Here is a 14,553-nt window from a genome sequence, read left to right on the forward strand (position 1 = left end):
AATTAGTTGAACATCATCTTTTATTTTTTAGAAACACCATATACATATTTAACGCACACAAAATTATTGTAGTAAACTCATGATGATATATAAACAATTTAAAAGCACCAGCATAAGGTATAATTTACAGAATGTGTTCTCAAACATGATCTGGCAATTTTTTCGAAGCCTACTAGGGGTCTTGAATTAACCATACGTCATCTACACGCGCCATATTTTTGTTGTTTGCCAAGCTTTCAGAAATTTTGTTTTGGAACGAAAATAAATAATGCCTCCAAAGAATAAGCAGAAGAAAGTGATTCATCAAGATGAACTGCGTCGGTTGATGAGAGAGAAACAAAAGCAAACGATAGATAAGAAGCGTGTCGAATCCCCTTATGCCAAGTACAACAGTCTCGATCATCTTAGCTGCGTACTCTGCAACGAGCGGGTAAAGAATGAAATATTGTGGCAGACTCACGTTCTTGGAAAACAGCATAAGGAGAAAGTTGCCGAGCTCAAGGGGTCTAAACAAAGTTCAACAGGTCACGGACCCCAGCCCCCGCTGAAAAGGAAAGCATTGGATTCTGAAGACACGAATGGGAAAAAGTCTAAACCTGTGGCAGGTAACGAGCAGGCATCTACGTCGTCAGGGCTGTCTGACGTTTTCTTTGCGAAACCTGCCCCGCCTGGGCCGAAGAAACTAACTGGAATTTTGAAAAAAACATCTGCTGGACTGAGTCTTCTGGCCGGAGTCTATAATGAAGACGAAGACGAAGAGGAGGCTGGTGACTCTTCAGACCGGGGGGCAGCCTCCAGTTCGGGTGTGCAGAAGGGGGCACCTGCCCCAGGACTCCCAGCTGATTTCTTTGACAACGGCACCATTCCAGCTGTCCCAGCTGCCTCTCATTCTGGGTCTATCCTCAAACCAGATGAAACTGAAAAGAGTGTGGAGAAGAAGGAAAATACACCTGAAGCACTACCAGAAGGCTTCTTTGACGACCCAGTGAGAGATGCCAAAGTCCGCAATGTTGACGCTCCAAAAGATCAAATGGATAAGGAGTGGGAAGAGTTCCAAAAGGAAATGCGGCAGGTGAACACTAAATCAGAGGCCATTGTAGCCGAGGATGACGAGGAGGGACGTTTTGAGCGTCAGATTGATGAAATCGATGAGCAAATCGAATGTTACCGGAGGGTTGAGGTATTGAGAGATAAGCAAGATGTGGTGAAGAAGGTTGTGAAGGAGAAGACCGAAGACCAGGAAGACTCCAGGGGAAGCGATGAGGAGGATGAAGAAGAGCTGCTCCACTTGCTGTCAAGAGACTGGAGGGCTAAAGGGGCCCTTGCTTAAAATTCCTGGGTCCTTTTGACCCGGATAGGGTCAATGTTTCTCCAGGTTGTAAATAAAATAGCAAAGTTGCAAAGGAGCCAGCTTCTTTCCTCTGTCAATGTCAAACATTTGTTGAGGATTTTGAATGTCTAAGTGTTGTCTTGTACAGTTATGTCTACAGTACCAGTCAAATGTTTGGACACAGCTATTCATTCAAGGGTTTTTCTTTCTTTTTACATTGTAGAATAATAGTGAAGACATCCAAACTATGAAATAACACATGGAATCATGTAGTAACCAAACAAAAGTGTTGAACAAGTCAAAATAGATTTTACATTTGAGATTCTTCAAAGTAGCCACCCATTCCTTGTTGACAGCTTTGCACACTTGCCATTCTCTCAACCAGCTTCACGAGGAATGCTTTTCCAACAGTCTTGAAGGAGTTCCCACATATTCTGAGCACTTGTTGGCTGCTTTTCCTTCACTCTGCGGTCCAACTCATTGGGTTGAGGTCGGGTGATAGGAGGCCAGGTCATCTGATGCAGCACTCCATCACTCTCCTTGTATATTTGAGATTCAAAGTAGCCATCCTTTGCCTTGATGACTGTCAGCGTTGCACACTCTTGGCACTCTCTCAACCAGCTTCATGAGGTAATCAGCTGGAATGCATTTCAATTAAGAGCTGTGCCTTGTTAAAAGTTAATTTCTATAACTTATTTCTTTAATGCGTTTGAGACAATCAGTTGTGTTGTGACAAGGCAGGGGTGGTATACAGAATATAGCCCTATTTGGTAAAATACCAATTCCATAGTATGGCAAGAAAAGCTCAAATAAGTAAAGAGAAACAACAGTCCATCATTACTTTATGACATGAAGGTAAGTCAATCTTTGGAATTTAAGGAACTGTCCTTTGGTCTGATGAATCCAAATTAGTTTTTTGGTTCCAACCACCGTGTCTTTGTGAGACGCAGAGTAGGTGAACGGATGATCTCTGCACGTGTAGTTCACACCGTGAAGCATGGAGGGTGTGATGGTGCTTTTCTGGTGACACTGTCCTTGATTTATTTAGAATAAGTCACACTTAACCAGCATGCCTACCACAGCATTATGCAGCAATACGCCATCCCATCTGGTTTGTGCTTAGTGGGACTATCATTTGTTTTTCAAACAGGACATTCACGCAACACACACCTCCAGGCTGTGTAAGGGCTATTTGACCAAGGAGAGTGATGGAGTGCTCCATCAGATGACCTGGCCTCAACCCAATTGAGATGGTTTGGGATGAGTTGAACCGCAGAGTGAAGTAAAAGCAGCCAACAAGTGCTAAGCATATGTTGGAAAAGCATTCCTCATGAAGCTGGTTGAGAGAATGCCGAGTGTTTAAAGCTGTCATCAAGGTGAAGGGTGGCTAGTTTGAAGAATCTCAAATATGAAATAAACCTTCATTTGTTTAAACCTTTGATTATTACATGATTCTGTGTTTTATTTCATAGTTTGCACTATTATTCTACATTGTAGAAAATAGTTTAAAAAAAGATAAAGGTGTCCAAACTTTACTGGTACTGTATATAAAACTTGCTCTTGTGGTAAATGCTGTTTTTCTAATGTTACACACATGCAGAAAGCACCATGTGTATGAAATACTGTACTATCAGCACTTATTAAAAAAAATGTTGGGAGCCAAATCCTCAATTCTCATTTCTGGAGCCCTCAACACAAATCAACCCCATGGTTAAATGCACACCAACTTAGTTTCTGCTGTGGTTGCACAATGAATATACAATCACAGCTGAGACCAAATGCACAAACAAACCATTTATGCCTGTATGGTCATCATTATCAGAACCTTGGAGCATACTGGTGGGTCAACATGATACACATTATTCCAAAACAAAAACAGTCCTTTATAAATAACCTTGACTAGAATACTAACATTTGAAAGTATGGAAACTAAATAGATTGTCAAATCCTTGTAATCCACGTTTTCACTTTAATTAGTGCTCACACAACACATTCATAAAATTCCCACGGTATCCCCAAAGCACATAGCTTTATAGGAACAATATTCCTGTCGGGAACCAAAATGGCAATTCTAAATCTGTTTGCCCTAATTTTTTGTTCCAGAACTCCACCCGATTATCCTGCAGAGCAAAATTACCCTCAAACAGTCCTCTATGTTAAAATCGATACATTAGACAGTTATATTATTAGCAACATGCAAAGCACAACTTAATACAATCATTTCCATTAAAGTACAATGCTGAGGATTTTCTACAGACCTCTATGCAGCCCTCCCCCCCAGATAGGTCAATCTTACAGGATGCCATATTAAAAAGTCTACCATATTTACATAATACAACAGTGTTGAGTTAGTTGACATGTCCTGATTTGTACATTTGCATTTTAGAATGTAACGGCCCACAAAAAAGAACAAGGTTAAGTTGAGAGAGATCAGTGCTTCTATAACTACCTGTTACATTATCACAACCAGGGGTGCCTACTTCCGTCTCTTCATCTGTACTACACACAACACTAATATACAGCAAATTGAAGCTAACACTCCACTTGTATGAATCCATTAACATTGTATTATTTCTACATATGCTTCAGGAGTTAATATTTCAAGGTGACTCAAACTAGTTAAAAGAGCATGTTTATAGCCCTTAGAATCTTGCAGACTTAATAAAAATAATGGGTTAAGGGTACGTTTAGTCTCGGGGTTACATTAAAATGCAGAAAATAACTCAAGACATTAAACAAAACAAGCAATTAGCAAAGACTAACTGAACTTACCTAAATGGGAAAGTTTGTGGTAGGTACTCAATTCTGATAAGTTATATTTTGGTTAAGTCATGATGTCCCTATTCAACCATTCATTTCACATCAACTTCACTTGTCATCAATCAAAAAATGTGATTTCGGAAATGTACATTTTGTAAACTGTTTTGCCAAATAATAAGAAACCAACCTTGTAGCTGACTGTAGCTTAAGTGTGTAGGGGAGCATGCCAGTGCCACTGTTCCACATTCAGCTTGTTATTAAATACTCAGTTCAATAAAAGTGCAGCCATCATTACTGTGAGGCACTCCACATACACAAACAACAGAGACGACCTCTCCCTGTTCAATACTGTGCTCTGCAGCCTCAGCCACTTCTTCTCACAGTCCTGCTGCAGCTTTCAGTTCAGCCAGTGAGAACCTCTGGTCCCCGTCTTTGTCGTAGCGTTCCAGGCTACGGTGGTCTGGTGTTGCGGTGTCAAAGAGTTTCCTCAGGACTTGGTAAGACATTCCCTGAGAGGTGGGGTCGGTCCCTGTGTGCTCAAAGAGCTCATTGAGATCTAGTAGGAGTAGAAGTTTCAGGTAATTGTTCATTGGCCACAAAATAAAATGCACGCATTCCTTGCTCAAGCACACTGTCAATCAGAGATTCATATCTGCATTTCTCCTTAATTGTAGATGCAGGATACTCTGTATATGACTAAGATTTTGATGTATGATCACAGATATGAAACTTCATAACTAAAAGTTTATCCAATACCTTTCAAAGAGTTAACTCCAGGAAATGACACAGTTTTAAGGTTTTCTATTCCAGACTCTCTCTTGGAACGATTTGACGTCAAAAACCGTGGACGTCTTGTTGGCTTTGAACCTGTGGAGGAGAAAGAACAGGACAGTCATCCACGGGTAACATTGTACTTCACTATACTTATTTCTTATGAAAATGTCAAGGACAAATAAGCGCTCCGGTCTGATCTTATTATACCATGTGTAGCTTCTGAAGTTGTTGCGTTAATTCCATCTGCATTGGTGTCTCTCTCTGTAACTGGGTCCTTTACTGGTACGGTTGCATCTCCACTGACGGGCACTGGTTCAACGACCTCCACAAGGTCCTTAAATAGGTTGAAAGATACCTTTAGTTTTATATTATTTTACTTTTTTAGCATGAAGTGATTATAACAATTGTTGGTGTGTAACTAAGAATCATGAATGTTACAATGTAAAATGCATTTCGACATTAGAACAATAACAGAACTTATCTAGGCACATAGCCACCGAGGGTCAAGCAGCTCTTGCTACATACCACTCTACGAGTCTGTATCTTATCTTCTGTGTGCCTTGACCGAACCATGAACCACTTCCAACCCATTACTCACACTGAATGGTGTTGTTTGGGCAGAGCCCTGCTCTATAAAAGACACCCTCTTAGTGAGGTTGGACACAGAGGTGTGGAGACTGTGGATCTGGTCACCGGTCCATGAGTGGTACAGTGTCTGGGTCGTGTTAACCTCACTCACAACCTCTCTCAGGTGAATTACGTCCTGTAACAATACAACACAAAAACATGCATAAACTCAGCAAAAAAATAAACATCCTTATTTCAGGACCCTCTTTCAAAGATATTTCGTAAAAATCCAAATAACTTCACAGATCTTCATTGTAAAGGGTATAAACACAGTTTCCCATGCTTGTTCAATGAACCATAAACAATTAATGAACATGCACCTGTGGAACGGTCATTAAGACACTAACAGCTTACAGACAGTAGGTACAGTTATGAAAACTTAGGACACTAAAGAGGCCTTTCTACTGACTCTGAAAAACACCCAAAAAAAGATACCTAGGGTCCCTGCTCATCTGCGTGAACGTGCCTTAGGCATACTGCAAGGAGGTATGAGGACTGCTGATATGGCCAAGGCAATAAATTGCCATTTCCATACTGTGAGACGCCTAAGACAGCGTCACAGAGAAACAGGATGGACAGCTGATCCTCCCTCCAGTGGCAGACCACGTGTAACAACACCTGCACAGGATCAGTACATCCGAACATCACACCACCGGGACAGGTACAGGATGGCAACAACAACTGCCCGAGTTACACCAGGAACGCACAATCCCTCCATCAGTGCTCAGACTGTCCGCAATAGGCTACCATTGACCTGCCACTGAACAAAGCATCTGTGTCCATGTATGCTGATGCTCAGCAACTAATAAAGAAAGAGTTGCAGTCTGTTTTGGAATGGGTGGCCAGTAATAAACTGGTCCTGAACATCTCTAAAACTAAGAGCATTGAATTTTGTACAAATCATTGCTTAAGTTCTAGACCTCAGCTGAATCTGGTAATGAATGGTATGGCTGTTGACCAAGTTGAAGAGACTTAAGTACTTGGTGTTACCTTAGATTGTAAACGGTCATGGTCAAAACATATAGATTCAATGGTTGTAAAGATGGGGAGAGGTCTGTCCGTAATAAATAGATGCTCTGGTTTTTTGACACCACACTCCAAAAAGCATTGTCCTGGGATATAAACATTGAGTTGTTATTTTACCTGAACTGCACAAGGTCCTCTACTCCGACAATTCATCCTTACATAAAACGGTCATCTCTCCTCCTTCTAGGGTTTTTCTTCTCAACTTTATATTGCGAGTGGCAACTTTCATAAATTAGGTGCATTACCGCCACTGACCTCATTTGTCTTTCAGTCATCCACGTGTGTATAACCAATGAGGAGATGGCACGTAGGTACCTGTTTCTATAAACCATTGAGGAGATGGGAGAGGCAGGACTGGGAGAGGCAGCGCGATCTGCGTCACAAATAGAACTGACTTCTATTTTAGCCCTTGGCAACGCAGACGCTCGTTGGTGAGTGCGAGCGATGTAAGAGTTGACTGCATCACTTCTTTGTATAAGAAACATTGTGTTGAAAATGCCCAAATTGTTGGCATAGTCAACTTACACACAGCTCTGACACACACACTTACCCCACCAGAGGTCTTTTCACAGACCCCAAATCCAGAACAAATTCAAGAACGCATACAGTATTATATAGAGCCATTATTGCATGGAACTCTGTTCCATTTTATATTGCTAAAAAAACAGCAAACCTGGTTTTAAAAAAAACAGATAAAGCAACACCTCTCCCCTATTTGACCTAGATTTGTGTGTATGCATTGACATGTAGGCTACATGTGCCTTTAAAAAAAAATGTATGTCGTTCTGCCTTGAGCTGTTCTTGCCTACTTGTCTGTTCTGTATTATGTCATGTTTCATTTGGACACCAGGAAGTGGAGCTGCTGCTTTTGCAACAGCTAATGGGGATCCTAATAAAATACCAAATAATGATCACAGGCTGTGCAAGACACTTTAGAAGTCAGAGGGTACACGGAGTGACATGTCAAAATGCAGAATTTTAGCACTTTAGTAAGCATTTACTGATATAAAAATGTGATTAAATAAATTCTCCATGTGGTCTACTGGTATATTAAAAAGGCACTTCATTGTATATTACAGGCTTTTAAAAATTATATATTGGTGCACAATTTTTACTCAAAGGGATGCTAAAGGCTCTCAATTTGTGGAACGACACCAGTATAGGCTTCAGCTTACTGGGCTAACACAGTCTTGTGACATGCAGGAGACCTGGGAGTGGAAAGGCTATCCTTAGAAGGGCTATTCAACTATATTCTTATGGGGGCCAATTTATGTGTATTACACAGTCTGATCATCAAAGCAGGGAACAGAAGGCACACCCATGTTCCAGAGTCTTAGCTTTTAGGAATGGGTCAGAATAGCTTATAGCCAAAGCGGTTAAAAGAAAATACATTCAACATGCCACATTGGCTTCAGAAACTGCCAGAAGTATCTATTTACCACAGAGTTTGATTCTATCTGTTCTCCTCTACCTTTCCTGGCTGGCAAAGTACCAGGATGTTGTCTCTGGTTTTGAATTTGAATATATAGAATTACATTTGAAAACATCTGAGAAGTTGAATATATGAAACTTTGATTAACTTGAAATAATAATTTGTAAACTGGATGCTCACACAATGACTAATATCTACCATATTTAAACTGAATTTATAAATATTGAATTTGAATGTAAATGTAAATAATTCACTTTATGAATTTCATGATTTAAATTGTACATTATAAATGCAAAAATATTCCATTCAAATTCAATATCCTAATAGAAATTTAAAGTGATGGAATTAAAATACAATATTTTGGTACTAAAATCGCTGCATAACTAGAAGTTGTATAATCTCTCATTGAGATCAATCTGCAGCTCATGCATTTGGCCACTGACACCACGAACTGGCACTCTAACGCTAACTGTGCAGGTACAAGCTGAAGGAAATGGCTGTAAAGGAAGCTAGTATTTCTATTATTTTCTTTACCATAGTCATCTTTAGATCATCCATTTCTTTCTTCTGGTCCGCAAGGGTTGTCTGCATTGTCTGGACATCATGTTGCACACTGGTTAACGTGCTGCCGATTGTAGCTACACTCTGCAAATTAAAACATTTTTCGAGTCACTTTCCAGATACATTTGTGGTTGATGCAAATAATGATAAATTGGCAGTAATTCTAAACAAATACAGTGGGGCAAAAAAGTATTTAGTCGGCCACCAATTGTGCAAGTTCTCCCATTTAAAAAGACGAGAGACCTGTAATTTTCATCATAGGTACACTTCAACTATGACAGACAAAATGAGAACAAAAATCCAGAAAATCACATTGTAGGATTTTTAATGAATTTATTAGCAAATTATGGTGGAAATTAAGTATTTGGTCACCTACAAACAAGCAAGATTTCTGGCTCTCACAGACATATAACTTCTTCTTTAAGAGGCTCCTCTGTCCTCCAATCGTTACCTGTGTTAATGGCACCTGTTTTAACTTGTTATCAGTATAAAAGACACCTGTCCACAACCTCAAACAGTCACACTCCAAACTCCACTATGGCCAAGACCAAAGAGCTGTCAAAGGACACCAGAAACAAAATTGTAGACCTGCACCAGGCTGGGAAGACTGAATCTGCAATAGGTAAGCAGCTTGGTTTGACAAAATCAACGGTGGGAGCAATTATTAGGAAATGGAAGACATACAAGACCACTGATATCTCCCTCGATCTGGGGCTCCACGCAAGATCTCACCCCGTGGGGTCAAAATTATCACAAGAACTGTGAGCAAAAATCCCAAAACCACATGGGGGGACCTAGTGAATGACCGCAGAGAGCTGGGACCAAAGTAACAAAGCCTACCATCAGTAACACACTACGCCACCAGGGACTCAAATCCTACAGTGCCAGACATGTCCCCCTGCTTAAGCCAGTACATATCCAGGCCCGTCTGAAGTTTGCTAGAGAGCATTTGGATGATCCAGAAGAAGATTGGGAGAATGTCATATGGTCAGGTGAAACCAAAATATAACTTTTTGGTAAAAACTCAACTTGTCGTGTTTGGAGGACAAAGAATGCTGAGTTGCATCCAAAGAACACATCATGCTTTGGGGTTGTTTTTCTGAAAAGGGACCAGGACGACTGATTTGTGTAAAGGAAAGAATGAATGGGGCCATGTATCGTGAGATTTTGAGTGAAAACCTCCTTCCATCAGCAAGGCATTGAAGATGAAACGTGGCTGGTTCTTTCAGCATGACAATGATCCCAAACACACCGCCCGGGCAATGAAGGAGTGACTTCGTAAGAAGCATTTCAAGGTCCTGGAGTGGCCTAGCCAGTCTCCAGATCTCAACCCCATAGAAAATCTTTGGAGGGAGTTGAAAGTCCATGTTGCCCAGCAACAGCCCCAAAACATCACTGCTCTAGAAGAGATCTGCGTGGAGGAATGGGCCAAAATACCAGCACCAGTGTGTGAAAACCTTGTGAAGACTTACAGAAAACGTTTGACCTCTGTTGGCAATGACAAAGGGTATATAACAAAGTATTGAGAAACTTTTGTTATTGACCAAATACCTATTTTTCACTCATTTTGTTTGTCATAGTTGAAGTGTACCTATGATGAAAATTACAGGCCTCTCATCTTTTTAAGTGGGAGAACTTGCACAATTGGTGGCTGACTAAATACTTTTTTGCCTCACTGTATGTCCAATACTTCTTAATCTGAAAACTGTTTTACCTTTTGGAGCTCTTCAACTGTAGTTGGAAGGTTGATCAAGTCTGAGGCTGATTTGATGTTGGCCTTTAGGTGGTTCACTGCAGAGTCCAGCAAACTGATCTAATGGAATGGAGCAGAACATTCAATTACACTTGGGAAAGACATTTCACTTCACATTCACTCTGAGCTTAGAGACACCCACTTTTTCCAAGTTTGGACTTTGAAAAATTCTTAACCTCAATTCAACCTGCCATGGTGTGGTAGGTTGCATATGAATGGCCATGAATGATTACACTTTTGTGTGTACATAACGGGGGTGGATGGGATAACAGACCGTACATGAATTAGTTATGCTGATATTGATAGCACTTTCCCTTCACTAAAACAACTTTACCTTTCTGTTCATCTCCGTAAGGTTGGACCACAGTTTGTTCAGACCCTTGTCTCCACTTTCAATATCCTCCAGCTTTCTCTGTTTCATCTTCAGATCTTCACTTAGTTTTGGTATTTCATGTGATGACACTTTCTGGCTGGATTCCACTGTGGAGAGAAGATACATCAAGTGAATAACAATTTACTAAAACTGCAATTACTGGGTTGTTTGATTGTAAAACTCAGCAATAAGTGATGGCTGTGCAAAGGTTACCCTACTCTTTATTACAAGGTAAACTAGGGTTAGTGTGTAGCCACAAGAGTAGTGTGTACTCTTGTAACTGAATTCTTGATTTAACCCAAAAGGCTGTGTCTGAAGGTTGACAGGTGACAGATAGCATGCTAGTTGTGCTTTGTAGTTACTTGGGGCGGCAGGTAGACTAGTGATTAGAGCGGGCCAGTAACCGAAAGGTTGCCAGATCGAATCCCCGAGCTGACAATAATATGTCGTTCTGCCCCTGAACAAGGCAGTTAACCCACTATTCCTATGCCGTCATTGTAAATAAGAATTGTTTCTTAACTGACTTGCCTAGTTAAATAAAACAATTATTCATGGTAGCAAGCCTGTTTCAAATGACAAAGTTAGCTAGCCAGCCAGGTAACGTAAGCTAGCTAGACTAGTTGGCTAATAAAGTTAAATAAAATAGATGACAGGTCTTATCTGATAGCTTACTAGTATGCAGCTTTTCTTTGAGGGAGTCAAGGTCTTCTTTCAGAGCAATCTGCATCCATAGCAGCCCGGCACAAGCCATAACACAGGCAGCCAGTATGATGAACAGGATCAAGGGATAGCAGACATTGCAACACTGCACGTAACTTATTCTATGATTAATTAGAAACACATAGTTTGCATTAATATTTTACAGTCACAAGCTTCATACATTGATAAACATAATTCTACAGGTTTACTGAGACTAAGTACAAGTTTGATCACTTACTTCCCGAAAGCAGCGACAGTACCAAGGTTGCTGAATTCCTCTTCATCTGAACTTGATTCGGATTCTGAGTCTGGGGGCTCGGTTCGTAGGAGCCTGTGGCCGGACCCCTTCTTGGTTTTCTTCCTTTTACTGTCCCCAAGTCCGATCAATGCATTAAGCTCCTTCCTCTTCTTCATCTTCTTCTGTGGGGTCAGCGAACCCGCTGAGCCCGACTTAAACCCGACCAAATCCAACGTTTTGTCCAGTTTGGTTGTTGTAAATAACGTCCTATAGCTAACGTTAGCCAGTAGCGTTAGTGTTGTTAAGCTGATTGGTTCCGCCAACTAGCCTAGTTAGCTAGTTAGCTTACTTTGTAACTTGAAACAGGCTAGCTACAACGAACTGCCAATCACGTATGGCAACTAAGCGTGTTAGACAATTATAGTAGCATGCTATTTTGAAAACTCGTAGTACTAGTTAGGTCAACGTCTGAAATAGTGAGCTAACGTTACCCAGCGGTTAGCTAACTAACGTCACAGTTCCAGCTGAGCTAGCTACCTGACAGCGGCCGCACAACCAAGTTAAAATGGCGATTTCGAGATAAGGTTACTACACAGCAAAATATGGTGTACAGTCAGTATAAACTATAAATCAACTCACTTCTAGTACCACGACCAATATAATATAAACCTTACCAAAATGGTTTACATTTCTGTGCAGTCGTAAATTGATCTGACGCACTACCTGGATAAAACAATCTTGTTTTGATGGTGAACATCTTTGACAGGGCATCGCTAAACTGGCACCTGATTGGTTGAATTCCCTTCTCTGTACTCCCATGTTTTGATACTGCCCCCAACAGGTATGGCACATTTTTCATTGTTCTTAAATTTCTTTACATTATGAAATTATCCTCTCTACAAATACCAGATATTGTACATTGACTACCATGTCTGTGAATAAATTCCCTGACTTGAACAATTCTTAAATTGAATTTGACGATTTGAAAACATATGGTTTTGAACATACATTTAATTACACTGGAACTTCCATGGTCAGGGGCACCGCCAGGGATTTTGGGCCCCATGAAAATATATCACATTGGGCCCCGCCACCACAGGCCACACCAACCCTGCGCAATTGCTGTAACCACACCACCAGAACTAAATCAAAGCTTTAAATAACTCTACATTTGCAGGCTTGCAACTCTCCTGTAGTCCAATATTTACTGACAGTGAGCAGTGAAAATATAACACTGTGCAGACATGCATGCAACATTCTGCATACAGTGGAATTCACTATTTGATGCAAGACTGATACCCTCTATAAGAAATGTGCTAAAGGCCATCTTTTACAGTCTAAATGTAATTTTTATGGAAAATTCTATTAATATTAATGAATACCTTAAAATAAATATAACTTAAATATACATGAACCTTTTCAATTAAAATAAATTAACATGATCATCTATAGAATGATGTAACAAGCAAAATAATAAAATCAGCAGCAGAACTTTTGAACTAAGTATACATACCAGCTTGAAAATAAGCAGCTGTAAAAGTGGAAATGGAAAATGGAAAGCGAAATGGAAATAAAAAGGCCTGATGATGGCGCTAGAGGAAAGGTCAAGTGGTCACCAAATCAATAGGTTTCTTCCACTAGGGGTCTTGATTGTGCACAACCAATTTTATGGCAAACCAGCCATTACTTTGAGATATATCTTGTTCTCAGTCTGTTCTCAGTCTTGTTCTCAGCCTGTGGGCATCATGTGTGTAGTGATCCAATATCTATCGCCATGCCATTTAACAGTTATCACTGGCCTTTGCTCAGCCTTACTCACCAAGAGCCCAGTGCCAAGTCCCTGATCAAGTTTTTGATGTCCAGCTTTCTAGCTAACTGACTTTCAAAGGAAAGCATGGCAAGGCTGCAAAGCCTGTCCTGGGACATAGTGGACCTAAAATCTTTTTTGAAATTAGTTTTAGCTTACTGAAAGCTCTTGCCACCAGCAACAGTCACAGGCAGTGTACAAAATATACGTAAAGCAATGCAGACTTCTCCAAAAATGCTTTGTAGCTGCATCTTACATTCAGGAGACCAAGAGGGAACAAGTTAAGGGGGAAAGTGGCATCATATACAGTGTTCAGGTGTCCTACTTCATGTTGAAACTCAGGTGTAGATCTCTGGAATACTTCATGATCAGTGGTTGGCACACAGAAGGGATTTTATCCTCACTAATCTGCCCAACTTTCATAACAGCAGAAAATTATTTAACAATTTTTGCAGTGGTGTGGAACCTATTGTCCAAGTTACTTATGATGTTGTCCATAGCAGGGGTTGTGTATTACAGAGGCTCTCTGGATGTTTACTTTTTGCCAAAAACAAGAAAATAAAAATAAACCATTGGCTTTATTAGTACATTGTAAATACAATATTATATTAATGATGATAGGTTAATAATTTAATATTGAATTTTTTTACCTAATGGTTTAAGTTGTCTCTACTTTTCTACTTGGTTTTACATTTTTGCTGTTTCATGCAACTGCCTCTGATCTTTGCACCCACGTAGGCCTAACCATATTTGCATTGTGTGCATAGGCTATGTATCTTCTCTTCTCTGTTTATCTTCCCCGACCTAGCACAAGTGGGGAGCCATCAGTTCTGATTCTGAGCATGTTGAACAGGGTCAGGACCTGACAGCGCTGAGCCGAAGCTGCCCAGGCTCTGTTGAGTGAACTTTGACCTTGGCCTGACCTATCTCCACTAGAGTGGAATCCCACTGTATCCCTCCTGATTTGATTTGCCTTGACCTTTATGCACTTGTCCCTTCGGCCTACATCTATGGACTACTGAGCTATAAGCTACAGAGCACTTGTGCTAATTAGATCATATAGACCTAATACATGTCTTTATTCTATCAACTCACTCATTTCATTTCAGCGTGACGATTGATACCTCTACTCCAATGTTCTCTCTGGAAACGAAACCTGCAAAGCTCCTCAGA

At 40.5% G+C, this 14,553-nt stretch overlaps 2 protein-coding genes across 2 annotated transcripts; one reads left to right on the top strand and one right to left on the bottom strand.

The window, feature by feature from the left end:
• Positions 1-159: 159 nt before the first annotated feature.
• On the top strand, positions 160-2,996 carry LOC135512780 (zinc finger protein 830-like). Its single transcript, XM_064935156.1, has one exon. The coding sequence runs from the start codon at positions 269-271 to the stop codon at positions 1,328-1,330; it is 1,062 nt and encodes a 353-aa protein (XP_064791228.1). The 5' UTR covers positions 160-268; the 3' UTR covers positions 1,331-2,996.
• Positions 2,997-3,109: 113 nt separating this feature from the next.
• LOC135512777 (EF-hand calcium-binding domain-containing protein 14-like) lies at positions 3,110-12,362 on the bottom strand. The gene is made up of 9 exons (XM_064935142.1): positions 11,574-12,362; positions 11,309-11,457; positions 10,598-10,743; positions 10,225-10,323; positions 8,484-8,594; positions 5,463-5,627; positions 5,072-5,198; positions 4,847-4,957; positions 3,110-4,646 (listed from the first exon to the last, which is right to left on the bottom strand). Exons 1-9 carry the CDS (start codon positions 11,747-11,749, stop codon positions 4,468-4,470), a joined length of 1,263 nt encoding a protein of 420 aa, XP_064791214.1. The 5' UTR covers positions 11,750-12,362; the 3' UTR covers positions 3,110-4,467.
• Positions 12,363-14,553: the final 2,191 nt, after the last annotated feature.

Source organism: Oncorhynchus masou, chromosome 3 (genome assembly GCF_036934945.1).
Source record: "Oncorhynchus masou masou isolate Uvic2021 chromosome 3, UVic_Omas_1.1, whole genome shotgun sequence".
Taxonomy (NCBI): Eukaryota; Metazoa; Chordata; class Actinopteri; order Salmoniformes; family Salmonidae; genus Oncorhynchus; species Oncorhynchus masou.